At 35.5% G+C, this 23829-nt stretch overlaps 1 protein-coding gene across 17 annotated transcripts in view; it reads right to left on the bottom strand.

Moving 5' to 3' along the window:
* Eif4g3 (eukaryotic translation initiation factor 4 gamma 3) overlaps positions 1-23829 on the bottom strand; it is a 304279-nt gene that overhangs the window by 58851 nt on the left and 221599 nt on the right. For all 17 annotated transcript variants that reach the window (XM_033767671.1, XM_010626033.2, XM_010626034.2 and 14 more), the window contains 5 exons: positions 21344-21590; positions 18622-18755; positions 16712-16831; positions 9649-9819; positions 2320-2517 (listed from right to left, as the gene is read on the bottom strand). In XM_033767671.1, the coding sequence (XP_033623562.1) occupies positions 2320-2517; positions 9649-9819; positions 16712-16831; positions 18622-18755; positions 21344-21590 (870 nt within the window). The remainder of the gene's footprint in view (positions 1-2319; positions 2518-9648; positions 9820-16711; positions 16832-18621; positions 18756-21343; positions 21591-23829) is intronic.

The following is a 23829-nucleotide window of genomic DNA, read 5'->3' as shown; positions in this document are numbered from 1 at the left end:
AACTGTACAGATTTGTGGCTTCTCTTAATGAATAATGATGAATGTCTTCTGTTAAAGTTTATAGGGCAATGAATCTTCATTTCTATGAATTGTTCATTTTCTTACCAGCCTTTATCTTCCTCCATTACTGATTTGCTTTTTTGTCCTCTTTATTATTGGATCCTAATATTTTGTCATTTTATACGTATTCCAAACATTCTTGAGGCTGTGTTTTTATCTTTACACATCAAATAATACCATAAACCAATGGTACATTTTAATATTTGAAATTAATGCTCTTCTCCCTTGCAGGCTGTTAGTTTTGTATCTTGCTGAAGAAATCCTTTTCCAAACAAAGCTCACAGAAAAGCATCCTCAGTTTTCTTTCCAAAGTTTAGTTTTTCATTACATTCATGATTATTTGATATTCATATTTGGATTCTACCAAAAAGCTATGACTTTATTCCTACTGCTATCATTTTTACTTCAGGCTCCTAGTAACTCAAAGGTAAATCAGCTATGGGGTTAGAACTCAAGATGGTGGTCACCCCTAAAGAAGGGTAAAGAGTACAACTGTGCCTACTCTTCAAGGTATATGGTATATTCACTTTTCTGAGACACACTGAGTTGTATGCTAAAGACTTCCCCAAGTTTATGTGTACATGCTACAGTAGTGTGCTGGTTCATGAGAACTGTTAATGTTGTCAAACTCAATAGCTTAAAATCAGCTCTGGGCATGGTATTTTTAATCATTAAATTTGGCAAGTGCAAGAGAAGAAAGGTCAGCAACTGCAAGAACAGAAATTTGTAGTTTATTTATTTATTTATTTTATTTTGTGAGCCAGGGTCTCGCTATATAGTTCAGCCTGACCTTGAACTCACTATACAGCCTGGGATGGCCTAGAACTTATGGAAATTTTCCTGCCTCAGCTTCTGAGTACTGGGATTACAAGTGTGCACCACCATGCCCAGCTTGAAATTTGCAGCTTAAAAGTTTAAATTTTAAAGTTTAAGTCCAAAACCAGTCTCTGGAACCACTATGTCATACTTGCTGATTCAGATTAAACTGGATGGAATACTCTTCTTTCTCTGTATTTGGACCCCATCCCTTAGGACCAACTCAAATTCTACTTGTTTCATAAAAGTCATTCTCAACAACACAGTGATTTTTATTCCTACAATTTATTTTTGTGCATAAATTATCTAGTCAGTTATAAGCATACTGCGACATTAGAAAACATCATCTAAGTGATTTTTTCCCCCTGGAAATGTTATTTTTCTCAGTATGGAGTTTGAGCTCCATGTAGTTTTTCCAAGTCCCAAAAGATTTACCTACCTTTGATAAAGGTACTCAAAAATACTGGTAGACTAACAGTGTTTTGTTGTTTGAGACAGGGTCTTGCTATGTAGTTCAAGCTGGTCTCAAACTCATGGCAATCCTCCTGCCTCAGCCTTCTGAGTGCTGTGAGTACAGTTGTACACCACCATCCCTGGCTAGAGTAACATAATTTTACATCTCATACTTAATTTCTAAGAAGCAAGGCACCATGACAGTGAATTGTTATAATTTAAAAAAAGTTCAAATGTTAAAGTTAAAGGACACAGATTTCAGATACGAGTATCTTGGAAACAGTGATAGGAATAGAAAACACATGGCAGTTTTATGACTGTAAAAGAGAATTCAGTGAACAATAATCAGAAGCTGTTTAGTTTCCTATTCTCTGTTGGCCTAGATTTGGCAGGCTTTGGAGATTAACTGAATGTGGACAATGTAAAGAGAGAAAAATTTAATAGTTCCTAAGATGAAATTATCAGTTTTGAACTTTGACAAAAAAGATTAAAATCTTTTTATTTTCACAGAGGCTAGAATTAGAACCAAGAGGTTATTTAATTTCAAATTTAGTTAAATATAAAAGGAAGTGTTTATTTTGATGATACCCCAGGAAAATCTGGTTATGTATCTCAATAATTTCGCATCACCTATTAATTTTAGTTTTTTTGATTGCTGGGGATCGAACCCAGGACCTTGCCCATGTCAGGCTAGGACTCTACCACAGAAAAGTGTCCACAGAGCTCCTATACTAATCTAAACCTTACTTAATCTTATTCACATTGCATGGGACTATCTTATGTGCCATTCCAAATTAGTTTCCATATCCCCTCACGAGGCAAGTATACATTTTAATGATTTTTTTATTCAATGAGGATATTATATTAATAAGTGCTAAAAATATATTCTCCCCTTTACATTGCCCCAATAACACTTCTGGGAAGAATGTGTAGTGAGGGGAGAATATACCTCTTGGAGATTTCTGGTTTTACTCCTTCCTTTCTTCTTACCGTTACTAAACATCGACACATGTTTGCGTAAGCCACAGAGAAACTGGGTTCATCAATAGCCTTCTCAAAGACGAGGTCAATGACTCCTTTCAGGCGCTCCTCTGTGTCAACAGTAAGTCCAGCCACTTGCTTCATCAGTTGATTGAACATCTGTGGTGTCAATTTATTTAAGATACTTCGAACTTTTCTAAAAAGTTCCTAGAAGGAAGATAAAAAGGAAAAAAATAATTAAGAGTATGACAATACGGCACTTTCAGGAAAGATTTTAAAAATATAATTTACATTAAGTTTAACTTCTCAAATTATTAATAAGGATTGTGAACTATTCAGAAAACTAATTAAATCCACTGATTTTAACAATTAATCAAACATCCCCTATTTTCTGGTACCAGGGATCAAACTGGACCTTGTGCTGGCCAGGCAGGCATGATGTAACTGATCTACATCCCTGGCCTCCATTCTACCCCTTTTGACTTCTAATAAGGATTCTAAGAACTAAGTATATTCATACTTCACTGGCAGGAATGTCATTTAGTACATTTCTTTCTCTTTTCTTTTTTTGGTTCAGGGATTGAACCAATGGCTTTTGGTATGCTATGCATGATGCTGTTACACTGAACAGATCCATCTGAAAATTTTTTGAAGGCCAATGTAACAATGTGCATCAGAAGCTTTGAAAGTGGATGTGTCCTCTGAACCAATAATACAGTTTTAGAAATTTATATTTAGAAATAGGTAAAAAGATTTTAGGAACAATAACCTTGATAATCCTTTATAGGAATTAACTTTAGCATAGGCTGCATAGTGTTTAGAGCTAGCCTGAACTACATAGTGAGACCTTGTCTTAAAACCAAACCAAACCAAGCTAAAGACAGTAATTTCAATGTATAAATATAAGAACTTGTCTAAATTATAGTATAATATAAATTATGGCACAGGATACTAAATAGGGGTCTTTTAAAAAGTCCATCTAGGGCAGAGCATTTAGCTCAGTGACACTGCACCTGCCTAGCAAGGACAAGATTCTGAATTCGATCTCTGGTACCAAAAACAAACAAAACAAAACAAAAGGCCATCAACAACCCTATGTAATAGTAAAATATTAGATACTTTCCCCTAAGACTGGAACAAAGGAAAAATATCTGTTCTTACTATTCCCATTCAATATTATAACAGGTGCTGATCAGTACAATAAGACAAAGAAAAACAAAATAAAACTATCTTTTTGGGTGGGGGATGTAGCTCAGTGATGCTGCAGCTGCCTGGAAAGCGCCAAGTTCCTGAGTTATATCCCAGGTACCAAAAACAAAACAAAACAAAAAAAAACAAAACCAATCAACCAACCAAATAAAACTTAGCATTTCATAGAGATGTAATTACTGTTAAGAAGTCAGTTTTCTCCAAAGTGATATACAAGTTTCACATAATTCAAATAAAAATCCTAGAGAGTCTTTTACTTTTTAAACCAAGTTCAGTCTATACTTTATATGAAAAGATAAAAAACTCAGAAGACCCTGAGCAATTTGGAGGGGAAAGGAATATTTACACAACTTTATTTCAACATGAAGCATATATAGTTACTATATAAAAACTGTGAAACTGGCCAAAGGACAGACACAAAATTCAATGCAACAGAATGAAGAATCTAGAAACAAATTCAGAGACATGATGACTTGACTTGGAACAAATACAACGGAAATTCAATGGGTTAAAGACAGTTTTCTAAACAAATTATGCTGGAAGAACTAGACATGCAATTTAAAAAGGGAACCTTAATTCTTATCTTGTAACTTTTACAGAACTCAAGGGTTGAGGGTATTGCTGAGTAGTAAAGTGCCTGACTAGCATGTGTTAAGACCCTGGCTTTACAGATCCTTAGCACCACAAAAAGAAAACAAACCAAACACACAAAAACAAAACAAAACAAAAACAACAACAACAACAACAAAAAGCCCAACTCAACTAAAACTGACTCACAGAACAAAACAAATTTGTTCTGAAAAACAAAGAAAAAAAAAGGCATTCTTATATTAGGCAAAAATTTCTTCGATATCACAGCAAAAGCACCACCCATGAATGAAAACATTGATAAACTAAATATAATAAAAATGTAAAGTTTCTGTTTTGTGAAAGATACTGTTAAAAGAATAAAAAAACAAAATATAGACCTGGAATTTAGCTCAGTGGTGCTGCCACCTGCCTCGAAAGCGCAAAGCCCTGACACTTCAAATTCTAGTGCTCCCCACAAAAAAGACAAAGCATAGAATGGAAGATAAATTTTGCCAAATATGTTCCATAAAAGACTTATGTAAAGAACTCTGAAAACTCAACAATAAGAAAACGTACCACTCACTCAATAAAAAGGGGGAAAGACAGAAACTTTACCAAAGAAGATATAGAAATTACAAAGAAGTATATGAAAAAGTGTTCAACACCATTTTATTTAGGAAATACAAATTAAAGCTGCAACAAGACACCACCATATACCCATTAGAATAGCTAAAATGTGAAAAGCAGAAAAAAAAAACAAATGGTGAGAAAGAAGAGAAATAACTGAAACTCCCATTCACTGCTAAGTGTAAATGCAAAACGGCGCAACCACTTTGGAAAACATTTAACTTTATTTGCATGTTCCAATAAAGTTAAACATGTTTACCAATAGACATATCAATATCATGGCTAGGAATTTATCTAAAAGGAAGAAAATTTATGTCTGTACAAATCCTGTATGTCAAACATTATAGCAATTTTGGTTATAACTGACAAAATTTTGCAAATATTATCCTATGAATGGATGAAAAGCTAATATTACTTGGCAAAACATATAAATAAAAAGCCAGCTTATCATAACTATAATAATATGAATGAATCTCAAATGTATATGCTAAAAGAAGCTATGATTAAAATGATTCAATTTACATCACTTCCTGGGAAAAAAACAACAGTACAGGAATAGAGAACAGATCAGTGATCACCAGAGGTAGGCATGAGGAAATAGAATACACTCAAAGTAATACAGATTGATGATGCCTGGGGCTCAATGGCAATGTTACATATCTCCACTGTGGTGATAGTTAAATGACTATATTTGTTTGCTGACAATTACAGAAATATGCACAAAAAGGAAATTTTACTGCAAGTAATGTCTCAGCTAAAAAAAAGGTTGTAAAGAAAACATGACATAATATCTAAAAAGGCTTGTAACATGTTTTGAAGCCTTTAAAAACTTATCTGAGAGAGCTGAGGATTTAGCTCAGTAGTTCCACTGCCTGCCTTGCAAGCAAAAGGTCCTGAGTTGATCCCCAGTACCCAAAACCAAAAAACAAACAAACAAAAAAACAACCAAAAACAAAAATAAAAAAAACACAAAAGCCTTATCTGAACACAGGGTACTTAGAACATGTGAAAAATAAGTTTTTCTATGCAATATAATTACAAAATTATAATTACAAAATTATACTGTCAAGGTTTTTTTGTGTGTGCTTTTTTAGTAATAAGCTAGTATTGCTTTTATAAAGAAAGAAATAAATAAAAGCATATTAGCACAGTAGGGAGATGCTATACCTCTTTTTTTTTTTCAGCTTTAATTGAGTTTATTGGTACATTTTAGGGATACAGTACAGTTACATTCATTGTTGGGATCTTGTACCTCTACATGACAAGTCTTGATTCTCATTTTTTCCCCTTACCCCTGCCCTCCCTTCACCCTGCTATACCTCTTTTAACAGCTTCTATCAACTGAGGTAATATAACTCAGGTTAAAAATGTTAAATTCTCCTTTGTATAAAAATCTTCAACTAGTTCTACTTTTAGAAGATAATGTAAGCCTATTAAAATGGAGTAATAATTACTCATTATAACAGTATCTACTTGATGTCCATTAAATTCTCTATTAGGTACAAATGAAACGTAAGGCAGATTATTGCTTTGCACACAATCAAAATCTGGCTGAAAAGATATTTTCAAGACAAAGAAAGTGCCAGGATTGATCAGAGACCAATAAAGAGAGCACTCTAGATATGACATTAGAGGTCACAGGCCTTGAATCAATCAGGTAAATGAGAATTAGAGTGAATTATGGCAGATAGAAAAGGATGACAAACTGAAAAGAAAAAGAAGGCATTTCAGGAAAAGGAAAACATTTTAGGTTGAGATTGTTATTAAGGAATTCCTATTTCAGGAGTAGAAGGAACACCAGGAATTATCAGAGGAGTAGTGTTCACAAGTTATGGGACAAAATGACATCTTGAATGATAGGTTGAAAAGTTAGAAATCAAAAGGTGAAATCAAAGCTTCAGGTAGGTGAGGGAGGCAACAAAGGTGGGAATCTTGACCAGAGAGAAAAGAAAGGACAAAAAGAAAGCAAGGGACCCATGCAGTGGAACCACCACTGCACTGCAGTGGTGGAGTCTGGACAGATCCTGAGGTGATAATTTTCTAGGAATGCTTCAACGAGATGGCATTTTATGACACCGGAAGATTAAGAAGACTGTTGAAAGACATTCACAATGTTTCAATATAATGGATGGAATAAAATCAAAGTACAAAAATTTTCTCATGGTACAGGCAATAATAAATCTATTATTTTGACAAAATCCAAGGAAACAGAACTACAAGCCACAGGCAACAAGGGTTACACCTGTGTAGAGAAGAATAAAAACACCAAAAAAGGGAAAAATGGAGGAAAATGTTCTGTATTTAGAAGAAAAATGGTCAAGTAAAAGTGTCTGCACTGACTAGAAAAAAGAAGGTTAAATCCTCTTTTGGATTTGCTATATCTATCTATGAAAGAAAACTTGGTTAATTAATAATATCTCATGTCACTCTAATTACTCTATATTTCCGTGATAAATAATAACGAGAGCTCTGTAACAGAGTAAACAGAGGCAGATGACAAGTCACAAGAACTGGACTGCTCAGTAACCATGACACTGTAGTTAATTTATCTCTTGAAGATTTTTTATATGGAAAAAGGGGTAACGTGTATTTCTTCCTCACAGGTACAGTAATTATCTACCTTATAAAATAAGATATTATTTTATGGTGCTGCATGCTTGTAATCCTGGTGCTCTGTAAAGCTGAAATGAAAGGATGGAAAGTTTGAACTGAGCCTGGTCAATTTAATGGAACCTTGTCTCAAATAAAACTACCAGTACTTTACATATTAAAACAAAACATTTCAATGCGGAAGATTTGGTAGAAATTTAAAAGTATGTAAGACATTTAGGCCCCTATAACTGTTAAACATTTTGCAGGCAGACTGGAGAAAGAGATATGGAAGGCAATTACATTAAAGATTGAGATACACTGAGACAAGATGGATGGAGATTAGGGAGTTGATTTCAGTGAATGTAGAAGATATGTTTAGCAACTTTATGGCAAGTGTCTGAGCAATCACTTCAGAGATGAACAATGGCAAACATCCAATTAAGGTTTGACAGTATAGCTTTGTGATGGATTAATTTTCATTATTACTTTTTTCTTTTTTCAGTACTGGGGATCAAACTTTGGACCTCTCACTTGCCTGAGCTACATCTGCAGCTCTCCACACCCCTTACCCCAACCGGGGATCAAACTCAGGACTTTGTTCTTGACCTGCGGGCATGGTGTCACTGAGATAAATCCCCAGCAACCTCTCTCCCCTCTTTTTTTTTTTTAGACAAGGTCTCGTTGTGCAGTTCAGGGTGGCTTTGAACTCAACTATCTAGCCCAGGCAGGCCTTGAACTTGTGGTGATCTTCCTGTCTCAGCTGGGAATGTTGGGATAAGAGGCATGTGCCACCATGCCCAGCTTCATTCTTACTTTTTAAGAACAACATTGTTGGTTAGTTTAGTAACTTGATAAATATTTGCTGAATATGTACTATACATAAAGTTCTATGTTGTTGCTGAATCAAAAAGATGTCCAGAAACTCAGTATTAATTAGGATCTAGGAGATGTGCCAAATGCTTTGTATTGATTTAATAATCACACTGGCCCTATGAGATGGTTAGTATTTGTATCACCATTTTGTAGTTTAGATTAAGAACTTCTTAACAGAGAAAGGACCCTATCTTCTGAGCTGAAAATTTTAGCTAAACTAAACTACCACAGGGTGTGCTGGTGCATATCTCTAATCTCAGCACTTGGGAGGCTGAGGCAGGAGGATTGTTGCGAGTTCAAGATCAACCTGGGCTACATAGTGAGCTCAAGGCCAGCATGAACTACATAACAGGACCCTGTCTCAAAAAACAAAAACAAAAACCTAAACTGTTCAGAGAGAAAAGATAAACAAGCAATCAGAAACTAAAAGGTATGTCATCTATGATGCCTGGGTCTAATACAGTTGTGCTTACTAAAAGAGATTCCACTTTGGCCATCTAGGAATAAAAACATCCATAGGAGACAGCAGGGGTAAGCCAGGGATTAGTGTATATGCTGCCAAAGTAAGTGATAACTGAGGGATTAACTGCACTCTATGTACAGCAAAGTGTAAATAAAGGCATTATATAATCTGATACATAGAAGTTAATTTTGCATGGGTTTAAAAAGGAATTCATTCAATTTATTTTAAGGAGTTCTTAGAACAGGATACGTACAAAATGATGCAAACAATTCAATTTCATTTCAAAAGGCCTGCGGCCTATATGTCCATCCACAGATGAATGGATAAAGAAAATGTGTTATTTGTACACAGTGGAGTACTACTCTGCTATAAAGACAAACCTGAGTCATTTATAGGAAAATTGATGCATATGGAAAATTAAGACCATATGTTAAGCTTATAAATCAGACACAACCTTAAATATTGCATGGTTTCTCCTATGTGAGAAGCCAAATTATAAATAAAGAGCAAAATAAAAAACAGATAATGGGAAGTAGGGAGATAGATATTTCTCAGATGGGAAGATGATCAAGAGATGGGGGAGGGGGGAAGGAGATAAAAAAGGTATTAAGGTGTGTTATGCATATGTTCCAAATCCATACAAGAAATGTAAACATTTTGTACTGCAAACTTGTACAATAAAAATATTTTTAAAATGAGAGTAATGAAGGCCTAACAAGGGAGATGAATGCAATTTTCTGTAAATTAGAGCAATATGTCTATCATGCATGAGTCTGCTACACACAGTGACTATTAGCAAAAAGCACATAAACAGCAGCTTCAAGAGAAAAGCAGTGTGCTGTCCAGCATTCATAATGGCTATTAGAATAATGCTTTTCACTATATTTATATATATATTCTTAAACTGCTATTTCTCCATATATTGATAAGGCAAGATAAGTTAAAACATTAAAACGGTACCACTGTAACTCTAAAACTGTGTTAGGATGTGCTCTGACTCTTACCTGGGTTTTGATATTTTCAGGATCCTCAGCTTGGCAATCTCGCTTCTGGCTGGGCTTCCAGGCATTCTCCGCCTTTTTTAAGTGCACATCTTCTTTTACAGAAACTGTGATGATCTTTCTGGGTTCCCTTCTCTGACCAGGTTGAGACCTTCGTGGTCCAACATTCAACAACTAGGACAAGAATATTAGATCTGTTCAGGGTACTTAACATTTTAAACTATGTGCACTGTGTTGTTCAAGTCAAGCCGGAAGTTCACACCAGACACTTCGAGATGTAAAGACTGGGTAGTAGGTACTCAGATTAGATGTGATCTTTTTCTTCTGATGTGTAGGGAGGAAGAAAAATAACTTCAGAAAACCATCAATACAGTTTTCACTATCTCTACAATTTTTTGATCCTAAGGTACTAAATGGGACAAAATGATGAGAAATAATGTTATTGTAATAAAGCTGTTGTTCCTAACAAGAAAGACTATTCATAACCAAAGCTCTACATTTTACTGGATGTGCAACTTTGGAGGAGTCATTTCCAAAATCAGAAAAATTTACAGATAGTAATCATCAGTAATAAATCTCTAAAAGCTAATTATTTATACTCCAGGGTAAAATGTAAATTCAACGCTGTCACTAAAATTCTCTGTATACAGACACAGACCTTTATGCAGATCATACTGGATACCTCTAAATTTTCTGGGTCATAAATACTAATGTAAGTGCTTCTTGCATTTATACATGACAGTCAAATGAAATAACTCCTGCAAATTTGTCTTTCTCTCCTTCTAAACTCCCTGATCTTGAGACATTTCCACTATACTCCCATTAATATTAATATATATTGGCATCATCTAACACAGTTATCATCAAATTAAGCATTGTTACTATGAGATAACACAAGATGTAAAAATACATTTTGCCTATCAAACTATCCACAGCACTTGCTATGTTAAATGGCTAAAAATTATTTTTCAATATTTAACATAGGGTTCACACTAATCCTTGCTACTTCCCAGATCTGTTGCATGTTGACAACTTTTTTTCTGACATATCATTCTTTAAATGTCAAACAAATATTGCATACATGTGTGTGTGTGTGTGTGTGTGTGTGTGTGTGTGTGTGTGTGTATAAATTTTTTTTAGACAGGGTGTTACTATCTAGTCCAGGCTGGCCTTGAACTTGTAGCACCCCTCCTGCCTCAGCCTCTCAAGTGCTGGGATTATAGACATGCACCAGCACACCCTGCTGCCACTATATTTTAAGAGGAAACAAAAACGTTCACAAGAAGGACCAGAATCATAGCTCACTAATACTCCAAAAGTGCCCTTTAGAATTTATACAAAGCTTCAGAAAAGTACAGACTTAAATGTCATGCTTTCATAAAAGAGATGACTAGGAAGACCTGGTTGGAGTACCTAAGTTATAATACATTTAGAAGCCTTTACACATCAATCATTCTCAGAATTAGTTCCTTATACAAAACCATCTGTAATAAGAAATGGCAATGTCAAGAATGAAGCAGGGCTAGCAGTCTGAATTTCTGGGAAAGTCACATTAATCATGTAAACATATTCAGTTAAGGATACAATACTGATGATGTGATTTCAGACTTTTTGGTAAAATGAAAAAAACAGGTTATATAAACACAAAAGAATCAGACACTAAAGACTGGAAAACTGCCATCAAGGAAGAGTTGCTAAACCAGACAGGACTATTATGAGTATTTATTTATAATGGAAACTGATAGGGCAGCTCAGACCAAATAATTCTGTTAGGTGAATGCAGCAATCCAAGTACTGTCTACAGCTGACTGCTATCTTGTGTGAGTGAATTTATTCTTCAATGTTTGCATACAGTTCAAGAAAGTAATTAAAAGATATTTAATTCACACACTTCCATATAATATTTGTCCACAAAATGTATCTAGATGTAACGAAAGTAAATTATGTCAAAACCATTTAACTGTTGTAGTCATAAAATGTCTATTCCCAAAATGTGCAAACAATGAATATGTGTTGGAGGTATCTTTCCACGTGACTGCAAACAGCATGTGTAATGCCAATTGAGAACCACACAGAAGTGAGAAAAATTAATGAAATACTTAATAACAAAGCTGCAAAAAATTTTTTTGAAAAGCTAAATGATAAACTGTTAGTCTAAGATAAAACAGCTGAAATTATAACCCACACAGAAACTCGAGACAAATTTTAAAATTTTATTTGTATTACTAAGCACAAATAAGGTAAATTCTGTTCTCAAATACTTATCTAAGTATTTTCAGTCCTAAATAAATTTGCTATGCTTTTAAATCCTTAAAATAATTAATCTCTGTGGGAATGAGGTCACTGTCTGGAATATCAATGCCTAGAAGGACTGTTGCACAGTGGAGAAAACAGGCAGATTAGCAGTTACAAGAAGTGGACTCTGAGGAATAGAAAAGCATTTCAATATTATTGGAGAATGAATTAGTAGGTTAGAAACAATATAAGATATTGAAGGTTGAGCTGGGGATTTACCTCAGTGGTTCCAGCACCTGCCTTGCAAGTGCAAGGTCCTGAGTTCAATTCCATGTACCAAAAAAAAAAAAAAAAAAAAAAAAAAAAAAAAAAAAAAAAAAAAAAAGATGCTGAAGGTGTTTTGACAGAAAACTTTGTGAGTAATGCTCAGATGCTTTTGAGAAAGATTATTCTGACTATACTATAGAAGAAAAACAGAATTGGAAGAAAGTCTGTAGCAGCATGTCTCTAAGAAAGATGAGGAAGCTCTAACCTCTGGGATACTTACACTGTCATCCACGCTGGTACACGGTCACCGAGAGGCGCATGGATTGCTGCATGGATAGGTAACTTTTCTTTTGAGTACTGGGGATCAAACCCAGGGGTGCTCTACCACTGAGCTACATCCCCAGCCATTTAAAAAAATTTAAAAATTAAACACACACACGCATGCATACAAACACTCACTCAAAAGCAAAATTCCGCAAAACTATGCAAGGTATCACCATCAATTGCAAAGGAGTGAAACAAACCCTAAAAATTAAATGTGACATGTAGATTTTAACATTTCTTTCTTTTTTTGGGTACTGGGGATCGAACTCAGGTCCCTGTGCTTGCGAGACAGGTGGTGGAACCACTGAGCTAAATTCCCGGCCCTCACATTTCATGTTTTTAGTGTGAAAAACAATATAAATCATAAAATTTATAGTTTTCTCCAAAAGTAGTGCCATTATGGTAAATGACTTCCTGGTCTCCTTGCCTGAAGGACAGACAACCCTAATGGATAGCGACAGGAATAAGTTTAAGTATGCTGTGGTCAGAAACTACATATATAAGAATTAAAATAAAGTGACAATATTTGAGGTTGACTAACGAAGCACCAATTTTTTTTTTTCAGGTGAGCCAAAGCTTAAATTCTTTTCTTACTCTCAATTTTCTAAATACATTAAATGAGAAATTATACTCATTTCTGTTTTGGAATTTAAATACATTATTCCCATCTCATTCACAGACAAAACTTGAAAATTTGTCTGTTTACTGGGGTGAGAAAAAAGAATAAATACTGTGGATTAAACCCAATGCATGATAGGCAAGGACTCTCCTCTGAGCTACATTCTCAGCACCTTTTATTCTGAGGGTCTTATGAGGATGCCCAGGGTGGCTTTAAACTGGTGATCCTCCTGTGAAAAATGGCTGGGATTACAGTCACATGCTACCACAACTCATCCATCCTAGTAATTTTTAAAGAAGACAGACAACACTTTAAAGAGAGAAGGATAGAGAATATGAACTCAGGAACTTGTCTGCCCCTAGGATTTTTATAATAGATCAGCTAATCTCAAAGATTGTTACAATGAATATAAATGGAAACTGGGCAACAGTGGTGCACACCTGAAATCCCCACTACTTGGGAGGCCAAGGCAGGAGGATCCCAAGTTTGAGGCCAGCCTGGGTTAACTAGTGAGACCTTGTCTCAAAATAAAAAATAAAAATGACTAGGAATATAGCTCAGTGGTACAGTGTCCTAAATTCAATCTCTAGTACACACACACACACACACACACACACACAAATTTCTATTCTAGTTCCACAACTCCTCTTAAGCATTTCTTACACAGCACTTTCTGGGATGTTTGCAAACAGACCAAAATATCATTAGAACTGTCAATTAAAAAATCCCCCAAATCTAGAGATGAATATTCTTAGCATTTCCAACAGATATGTACTTTATTATCCAATGACATGTTTGAAAATGTGTACATATTTGCATATAATATTTTTAAACAATTGGTATTAAAAATAATTTGAAACAAATCAATTGCAGGAAAATTTTCACTGCAAGTTATGAGTATTTAAGTCTTACTGTGGAGCATATCTAGAAGATTTTCATATGACTGGGGAGTAATTTTTAGACAGGTTGAACAACTGTCAAAAATAATTAGAGGTACAGAACTAGAAACTGAAAAGTTGATGTTAAGGCTTATATCTATATGCCCCCCCAATGTCTCATGTGCTCATAAGTGGAGCTTTTGGAAGGTGACTGTAACTTGGGTGTGTAATATTGGATTACTCTAGTGATTGGTTTAGCGTAGATCTGGGTATGATAATGAATTTATGGAAGAGAGACAACCACCCTGGGTGTGGGTAGCACCAGCCAATAGGCTCATACCCTGGATGGAATAAAACAAGAAAACAGAAGAAAGACTGCTGCTTCCTGCCTGCTGTCCCCCTAGGCCATGCTGCCCTGCCTTGGAGCTAGCTCAATATGGACTGAAAAACCTCTACAAACTGTGAGCTGATGTTTTGAGTTGGTGGGATAGTGGTGAGCATAACTGCCTTCCAAACTGTGAGCTGAAATAAACTTTCCTTCTCTAACTTGTGGGTATTTTGTCCCATCAATGAGAAAGTAATTAAGAGTTGGTATACTAATTTTTCTAAACGATATCATTTTTTTATTCCTTTTTATATTAAACATTTAAGCCTTATGATATGCCCATCTGAATTTACATCAATATACTAAGGTATAAATTGAGCCAATTAAATGGAGAATGGCTGTTAGCTAGGATAAAGGCTGGTAGGATAACTACTCGCTTAAGGATTACACCATCAACATTACCCTGACAGATTACAATTTTACTTTTGACATGATATAACTACTTAACAAACAAATTAAAATAATGACAGCTGATTTTTGGTAGACATTACAAACTCTACATAATATCTCATTGTCATACTTTGAATATACCAGAATAATTCATTTACCTGAGATACAGGCCTGTACATGAAAGATAAACACAGTTTGATTTTACTTTCAAAATTAATTTTCTATTTTCAGTATTTTAAGAGATGTAGCTTATTCTCAAGTCACAACATTTCATTTTGTTATAACTAATAGAGAAACAATGAACAGAGTGAGCTGGTAATAAAAAGTGACAATATTCATTGGAATAGGAGACATGGCAATTCATGCCTCTGTGATTGACAGATGAACAAAATTAAGTAATATAATAATAATCCCAGATGCTGTTATTCAGTGAACAGTCAAAATGGCATCAACATTTCAGATGTTGGCAAAACAAAATTATTAACCAAACCAAAATGAAAGGTAATACAAATATATATTTAAATCATCAGAAAGAAAAATAATGTAGAAGGGTAAAAATGGTTTCTAGAAAGCTGCTTTCTAAGACTTTTTGGTAAGACAACTGAAGCTTTAGAAAAATTTTGGTATTTAGAAAAAAGATAAAAGTTAAACTTTAAAATTATGTGTGAGCAAAGTATCACACACACGTGGAAGTCTAAAGATGATGATGTCCAATAAAGAATACATTTCAAATTAGGGAGATTTCCTAATACTAGTTTTTACATAATCTCCAACATGCTGAAGGCATTCAAGTACCTGCAGTCAGCGTTTAAATGCAGGCAAATAATAAAATAATTTAAATATCTGTTTGTTTGTTTGTTTATTTTTGGTACTGGGGATCAAACTCAGGACCTGGTGCATGCAAGGCAGGCAACTGAACCCCTGAGCTAAAACCCTCTGGCCCTAAATAATTTAAATATTTACAAAGTAACAATCATTTTCAGATGGTGTAAGTCTTATTTCAAAGCAGGTTTCAAAAGTTGCTATTTCAAAAATAAAAAGGTGATGGAGAAACGGAGTCAACTTATAAATAAAAATATTTTCACAAACATAAAATAAAATATTCTTAACGGTAATCTGCAAATAAACAGTAAAAACCCCATGCTCCTCCAAATTATAGAATAAATGCTCTATGTACCTTTCTCATTTAGGGAAAAAGACATATGCATATCACTGGCAACTTTCCCCATGCTTTCTGCAAGACTAAGAAACATGGAGGAGGTAGAGCCTGCCCAATCCTGCACAGTGCAGTGTGCCAGCACAACTCCATTGCTGATGTCACTTATACCACTGAAGAGCCTGCCACTGGGTATGCACGAGCAATTTGTAGTTTACCAATGCTACTCTTTTACAGATGTCACGTATTTACATTTTGACTTACAACCTATGGTAAACAAGAGCAAAGAAAAAAATAACATTGTAGACTACTGTTTGAAAAAGAAGGATTCAGTGCACCCCTAGAGGCAGGCTCTTCAGGGGTGGATGCGACACTGCCAGTGGAGTGCAACTTGGGGCTTTGCTCTGTTCGAGAATTGGTGATCCATGCCTGCTCTGCCCTTTACATATCTGTAGAAACAAAGACAAAACAGATGACCATTAGCTGAATGTCATGAGAGATCTCCAGCAGAGCAGGCCACCTTAAAACAAAACAGAAATTTTACAAAGGCTGGCTCTATTTTTAAACTTATTTGAGGTCACTTAAAATGAAAAAATATGAAAATAGATCATGAACAATGTAGACTAACTTCTTTCAAGTAAAATGGGTTCAAATATATCCTTTATTTGCTATCATATGGAAGGGATAGTTCTGGCTTCCTACTTTACAATTACAGTAATCACCAAATAAGTCACTCTCTTGCTATCTGACAAGATGCCATGGCTTCTGTGATACTTTTCTAATTAATGCAGTTGTAGGGAACGTTCACTTACAGGTACACCTCTTCCACCAGGTGTCTGCCTTCCAAAATCTGCAAAGGCTGGAGTAAAGTCTGGTCCTCGAGGTAAAATCCGAGGATCTGGTGTTCGCACTGGCAATTTGGGTTGGTTGATCTGCATGAAAAAGCAAAAAAAACTTAGAACACACATGTTCTTGAGATTTTGGTGCCAGGATAGTAACAAAGACATTGAAAAGTCAGAGGAAATGCTAAGTACTGGAACCAGTACAAATCCAACCGATTACGTGACAGCTTCTCCTGGACCAGCCTCAGATCTAATAGGACAATGGCATTTTGGGGCCCTGCGGGCTCATTAGGCTTTAAATTTCCAAGGGAAGGCTACACACAATCAGCAGACTGGCTGATTAGCTACTTAGGACCAGTAGAATGGCACAAGAGAAGCAAACTATTTTGAGATCTTTGGAACTAGGATCAAATTGTGGAAATTTAGAAGAGGATACTCATCAAGACATTGGAGTATCTGGCTAGAGGAATCCTGCTACTGTTGATTTTGGCTTTAATGTTGTCAACTTATGGTTAGAAGGCATGTATATTGAGCAGATAGTAAGTCTCAAAGGAGATGATATTTCATGAAATTCCACTGTTTTGTTAATCTGAGATATCTGACTTTAAACATAATAATGTAACAGCAAAGCTAAGCCACTGAGCGAAAAATCAACTAATGAATGGCAAAAGTCAGAAATCAAAAAGTACCAAGAGAGGTAGGAGTATTTCCTAAGTGGATATGACACTTGCACTCTAAAGTACTGAAATATCCTCAAAGTAGTACCTCCAATTAATCATTTAACTATCCTTAAATAAGTACCTAACAAATAAGTACCTCAAATAAGAGTTAGATATAACAAGGGCCAGGGATTTAGCTCAGCAGTTCGGTGGCCTGCCTTGCAAGCGCAAGGACCTGAGTTCAATCCCCTACCAAAAAAAAGGAGTTAGATATAACAAGAGAAATACGAAGGCCTGCTGCTATAGTAAAGTAAAATAACACAAATAAGACTGGCATAAGCATCTGCAGGATATCTGCCTAGAGAATTATTATTCTATAAGGTAACTTCAACATTTTAATAAGGAAAAAATAGCTCATTTTCAAGAACACTTCAGGGACTGAACACTTGCCTTAGCATGCTTGAGGCTCTGGGTTTGAAATTTAGCACCAAAAACAAAACAAATTTTAAGCTTAGTCATTAGCAGTGGTTCATCTTTAATTTATATATAATCACTTAAGCAAATATACACCTGGCCTTTACTCCTTTCAATTTAACAAACACTACTAATTTTTCTGTGAGCATCATTAAGACTACTTGTAGGTGCTGGGGTTTAGCTGAGTGGTTCTACTGTCAGCCTCTCAAGTGTAAGGTCCAGAGTTCAATCCCCAGGAAAAAAAAAAAAAGACTAGGATGATTTTCTATTATTATATGCACAGGGCTGGGAACTGTAACCAGTGGAAGTAACTCTTAGGAAACTGTTGAGCTATGTGTTATTTGAATTATGTTGATTCCCACTTAAGTTTGACCTACCAAATACCTTCCTAAACCTCAGAGCTGTTTTCAATGCTACTAGAATTCCACAAATTTTCCAACAAAGGGGAAAGAACTCCCATCAATCAAACCATATATTTCCTCCAACAAACAATTTTTACTGTATAATTAATAAACTGCAGTAATAAACAAATAAATTAAATTTTTAACAATCATCACTCTAATGTGGGTCCCAACATTACTCTAACTTGTTATAAACTAAAGACCAAGTGTTTTAGGAAAATCTGATTTCTAGGCGTTATACATTTTTATTCAAATGCTATGTGATTCTAAAAATTGCACATATTTCATGGATAGTTACAATCAGCTCTCATCCAAAGACCTAGCTTTCTCAGAGTGTGCAGCTTACCTTGTCAAGAACCACATCACTGATAGGAGGCAAGCCCTCTGGTTTTTGGATACAAGCTGGCATAAACTGGAAGTCCAGAAGAAAATCCCTGTCATATTGTTTCTTGCTTTCACTATGAGGAGGCTTCCAGGATTCTAAAAGAAGGATATGGGCAGATAACTGTTTGTATAAACTAAATTCCAATATATACTTTGATGTGAAGTTTTTAAAGTACCATTGTTCTTTCCCTATTCTGGATATCTTTGGAAAGAAACACTTTGAAGCAAATAGAAACTATTTCATATAGAAAGTATATTCATACTAAGCAACCTTTGGCCAGTAACACATTGTAGTTTTCATTAAATAAGCCATCAAACCTTTAACTATCTCAGGAATAATAAGGAACTTGACGAAACCCTTGGCTTTAGGGGAAACAAGGGTACTTTGTTCACATGAAATGTTATTTTATTTATTTATTTATTTTTGTTTTTTTGAGACAGGGTCTCACTATGTAGTTGAGACTGACCTGGAACTCACTGTGTAGTCCAGGCTGGTCTCGAACTCACAGCGATCCTCCTGCCTCAGCCTTCCAAGTGCTGGGATTACAGCTGTGCGCCACCATGCCCAGCTATTTTTTGGTTTTTTGAGACAGGGTCTCACTATGTAGCACAGGCTGGACTCACACTTACAGCAATCCACCTGCCTCAGCCTCCTAAGTACTGGGATTACAGGTGTGTGTGGCCATGCCTGGCTGGAAATGCTTTTTAAAGAAAAAAAAAGGACAAAAATGAAAAACTTACTTAAGATAATGAAATCAGCTTTCCCCTCATGCTAGGGATTGGACATAGGGGCTAGCATGTACTCTACTTCCCCAGCCCCTTAAGCAGCTGGATGAAGGATTTTCAACTCTGGATGAAGTTGGCTAAAGTTTAGTTTTTCAGGAACACAGTTTAGAATCTTTTTCTAAATATTGTGACTAAAAGTATTTTCAGCTAATGAATTTTAGTTCTTTTTTTTTTTTGAAGTTACTTTGCTACTAAAATTGGAGAAGTTCTATATGAAATTTTATTGGAGAATAAAAAGCCATGATTTTTTTCTTTTAATTGACAAAACTCAAAATTAGGTCTCAGATCATCGCATCACAATAGCAGACCGGATCCTCCCTATATTAGTGGTTCCAACTATGTAGTGTAGGTTATAGACCCACGAATGGCCTGTGAGAATTTGAAGATGTTTCCAACCAAATCCTTACTACTTTGTTATATTTACTGAAAAGTAGCAGCTTGTTCAGACCTCAGCTTTCAATTACATTTTCCAACCATTACTGTTGGATATTATATTATGGGGTTAAAGGCAGTTAGTTGGGCACTTTTAGTTGGGGACTTTAACTGTGCACATTTCCCTTGCAAAACTGAATAATTAAAAAAGTGTAATTTATATAGTGGGCCGGGGATTTAGCTCAGTGACACTGTGATTGCCTAAGGAAGCACAAGGTCCTGAATTTGATCCCTGTTACCAAAGAAAAGGGGGGGGTGTGTAATTTACATAGTCTTAAAAATGACAACAGTGCCTCAGTTTCCTGTATAAAGATTGCTGGTGATCTGGTATAAGCCTACATTGAGAAAAACAATTTCAAAATGATGAGCCCTAAAGTTAGAAAAAAGGTATTGTAGAAAAACTGCATGAAAGAGGAACTAGCATAATTTTACAATTTAAAAAGCCCACTAACAGTATACTGGTAGTGAAAAGATTAGTTTGTCAAGGTCATACATATGTAAAGATCATTGGTTTTCAAACACTTCAGACTGTAAACTCATAATCTGAAATAAGTTTCCTAAGACAATACCTACACTTACTACAGGTGATGCACTGAAATTTCTTATTATATTCTCATTTTTTTAAATAGTGGTTTTCACCTATTAAATGCATTAGATCAGCAGTTTGATAACCAGTGGTCTGTTTTTTTGCAAACTCTACCTCTTGCAAAAATTACTTCAGACATGGCAGAAGAAAAACTTATTACTTAAACCAACTTTCTATCAAAGGAATCCCTCTTTCTCCACACATCCACAGCAAATCTAGCCACAAATCTCAATCAATTATGGCCTACGGTGCACTGGGAAAGAAGCTTTTGTTTTTTGTTTTTTTTTTTCAGTGATGGGGATCAAGCTCAAGGCCTCATGCATGCTAGGCAAATGTTCTGACAGTAAAACCCCAGCATAGACCAGAGGTTTCATGCATTTGATGGTGTCTTAAGATGAAAGGTATTCCTGAGTTTAGCATACATTTCACAGGGAACCTCCTACACTACAGGTATTCAGTTATTTAGTCATATTGGCTGGCTGATTTGTATGAGAGTTCAGTTCTAGCAATTCGTATCAACAAAGTACATTCAAAGCTTGTGAAGTGACTACTATGGACATGGTTGTATCCATAACAGTCCTATAATGAATGAAAATAAATTTCTTTTACTGAATCCCAACAGCCTGGCACTAACAGATTTCCCGTATCAACTGGCCTTCCGGTGTCAGTATAAGTCTTGGAATAGCAGCATCAGGTATCATTTCTGCCAACACCGGAACGCTCTGGACTTGCTAGTAACTAATTCAGGCTTGCTGATCTATTCTGTAAAAATTATATTGTCATGATCCAGCAGCTCTCTGAAGGGCAAACTTTCTCTAAGGTTACAGCACAGTGAAGGGAAGAAAGAAAGGAGGACACAGGACAGCAGGGATAAACATACCTGGTTTAAATGGGAATGTGAGCCCATCACCAGAACTATCGATGGAACCTGAATTAGCATCTACTCCTTCACTCTCAGAAATATTCTCAGCACCATTACGCACAGGCTCAGCTTCTTCTCCATTTTCTTCCACAGCTTTCACCTTTTTTAGGTCAGAAGGGTCTCCCTCAGGATGAAGCCCTTGGCTCATTTTATCTTGTTCAGATTCAAGTACTCTGTCAATTGAAAACTCCTCTTCAGCTTTAGGCTAAAGCGAACACAGAAATTACGTTTTTTCTCACACATGTAAATATCCATAAAATTCTATAATTACCTTCTCAAAATCATTAGAAAACACGTCATACAAGATAAAAATGTCTGTCTGTTCAGCACATGGCACTAAAACAGTAGATTTTACAAAAACATTTTACTCATTTCACCACCTGGGATAAGGTAAACATATCAATGGCTACTGAGATGCTTTAACATGTAACTAATGAAATCTAAATGTACCAACAGTTAGAATGGAAAGAACTGTTAATCCTTGGAACTTGATGGGCATGAAAGGATCCTAGACAGAAACGAAAACAAGCACTCCTCCTCTTGGACTAAAGCTCTACAAATATAAAAAGAAACATTGCAGGGTGTATTTTTGTGCTGTCCTCTGGCTATGAAAAGGAGAGCATGGAGAATACTTTAAATGTCTAAGTCCTATAAAGCTGAATACATCTCATTTTACAAAGAGGCTACTCGTTAGTTTAAAATCTACTTTGCACATTTGTTTTTAGACTTGAGGCTACACAGTAAATATGTGTACCCACACATACATGCATGACTAGGGAAAAAAAAATCACAAAAAAGAAAGCTCAAAATATATTTCCCTAGGGAAAAACGTGGGTTCAAAAGTATCAAATCTATTTTCACTTGATCTTAGCCAAAAGGCCGAGAAGTGATATATTAAGCCTATTTTTAAACTGAAGTTATTTTTCAGATTATTTTTTACTATCTTTCTGTCAGATATCAAACACAGTAGCTTTAGAAGGTGCTGACGGGCCATCAGAAGTGCTTGAACCAAAGTTCTCTTAAATTTAAGTTTCTTTTCATGAAGAGTAGCACTCTGAAGACAGTTCTGGAACAAGGACCTAGGGGAAAGGTGAATTTGACTTAATACTTTCATGCTTAATGGGCCAAAAATTCAGGCAAGTTTAGTAGAGCATTGTTTAAAAGTGTCCTATATCCTGGGAGACAGTTCATTCCAACTACTTCATGAAAAAAATTTTTTTTAAATTGTAGTGACAAGTCTTACTTTGTTACTTAAGATGACTATTTCAACAGAGGTAAATACTAGTAAATTTGTATCAAACATCAGATCACAGAGTAAAGACACTAAATTTTGAAATGTTACTAGTAGAAGTAGATGGTTAAAGCACTGATTCTGTAATGGAAGCAAGAAGTTCAGGGACACACACACACACACACACACGCGCGCGCGCGCGCGCGCACACACACACACACACACACACACACACACCCACCCACACACACTGAATGCCCATGGGAAGAGAGTGTATGGAAAATACAGAAAGAAAAGCATAAAATTCCAAGAAATCATTTGGAAAACAATTTCTTCTTGTACAACACAGCAGAAAGTAGGCATATTCTAAACTGAGTAAAACAGATTTTCTGAAATTGAATCATGAATCAGCAATCTCACTTTAAAAAATTACAAATTATAAAAGTACAAAAAATTATACTTTAAATGGACTCATAATGACCTTGACATTCATATGATTAAGCAAAGATCATCAAAAAGCCCCCGCCCCACTCTTCCCTGAGAAAGGATCTCATTACATGTTGTGCAGGCTGCCATGGAGCTCCTGGACCAAAGTGATCCTCTTGCCTCCATCTAAGCTAAAGGTCCAATTTTACTCTTCTATTCTAACCTCCCATGGCAAGATCTTTAATAATGAGGCATAAATAAATGCTTGAAGAACAGGAAAATCATACTATCTAATGATGTAGACTTCTTCATATCTTATAAAATGTAGAAAAATTAGAGAGAAATATTTATTGAGTTCTCAGTATCTAAAACCAGTAACAACACAAATAGAGGCTGTATTACTTGGAAATTCAATTTCTCACTGCAGAAAGAAGCATAAAGAATCTTGTCACTGGGAATAGATTCATTCATAGGAAAATGGATACATACTGAAGATATACTCCTAAGTGAAATAAATAAGTCACACATGTGTAAATACCGAATAGTTTCCCTGGTGTGAATAATCTGCAACAATGCATAAGATCCTAATAAGATTACTGACATTTAGAAATGGGAAGAAAGGAGCTAAAGGTGTAGGGAAGGTGGGATGGGTAGGGGAAGAGTAAAAAGGGAAAAGAAAAAAATGTGAGAGAATGAAAAGATGAAAATAAAGTGTTTGTAGATGGGGAGGGGAGGAGGGGGTGAAGGGAGGGCAGAGGTAAGGGGAAAAAATGAGAATCAAGACTTG

Source organism: Fukomys damarensis, unplaced genomic scaffold, assembly GCF_012274545.1.
Source record: "Fukomys damarensis isolate Sample0158 unplaced genomic scaffold, DMR_v1.0_HiC HiC_scaffold_23, whole genome shotgun sequence".
In the NCBI taxonomy this organism is placed as follows: Eukaryota; Metazoa; Chordata; class Mammalia; order Rodentia; family Bathyergidae; genus Fukomys; species Fukomys damarensis.
Note: the sequence above shows the minus strand (reverse complement) of the source record. Positions and strands in the feature narration are given on the sequence as shown.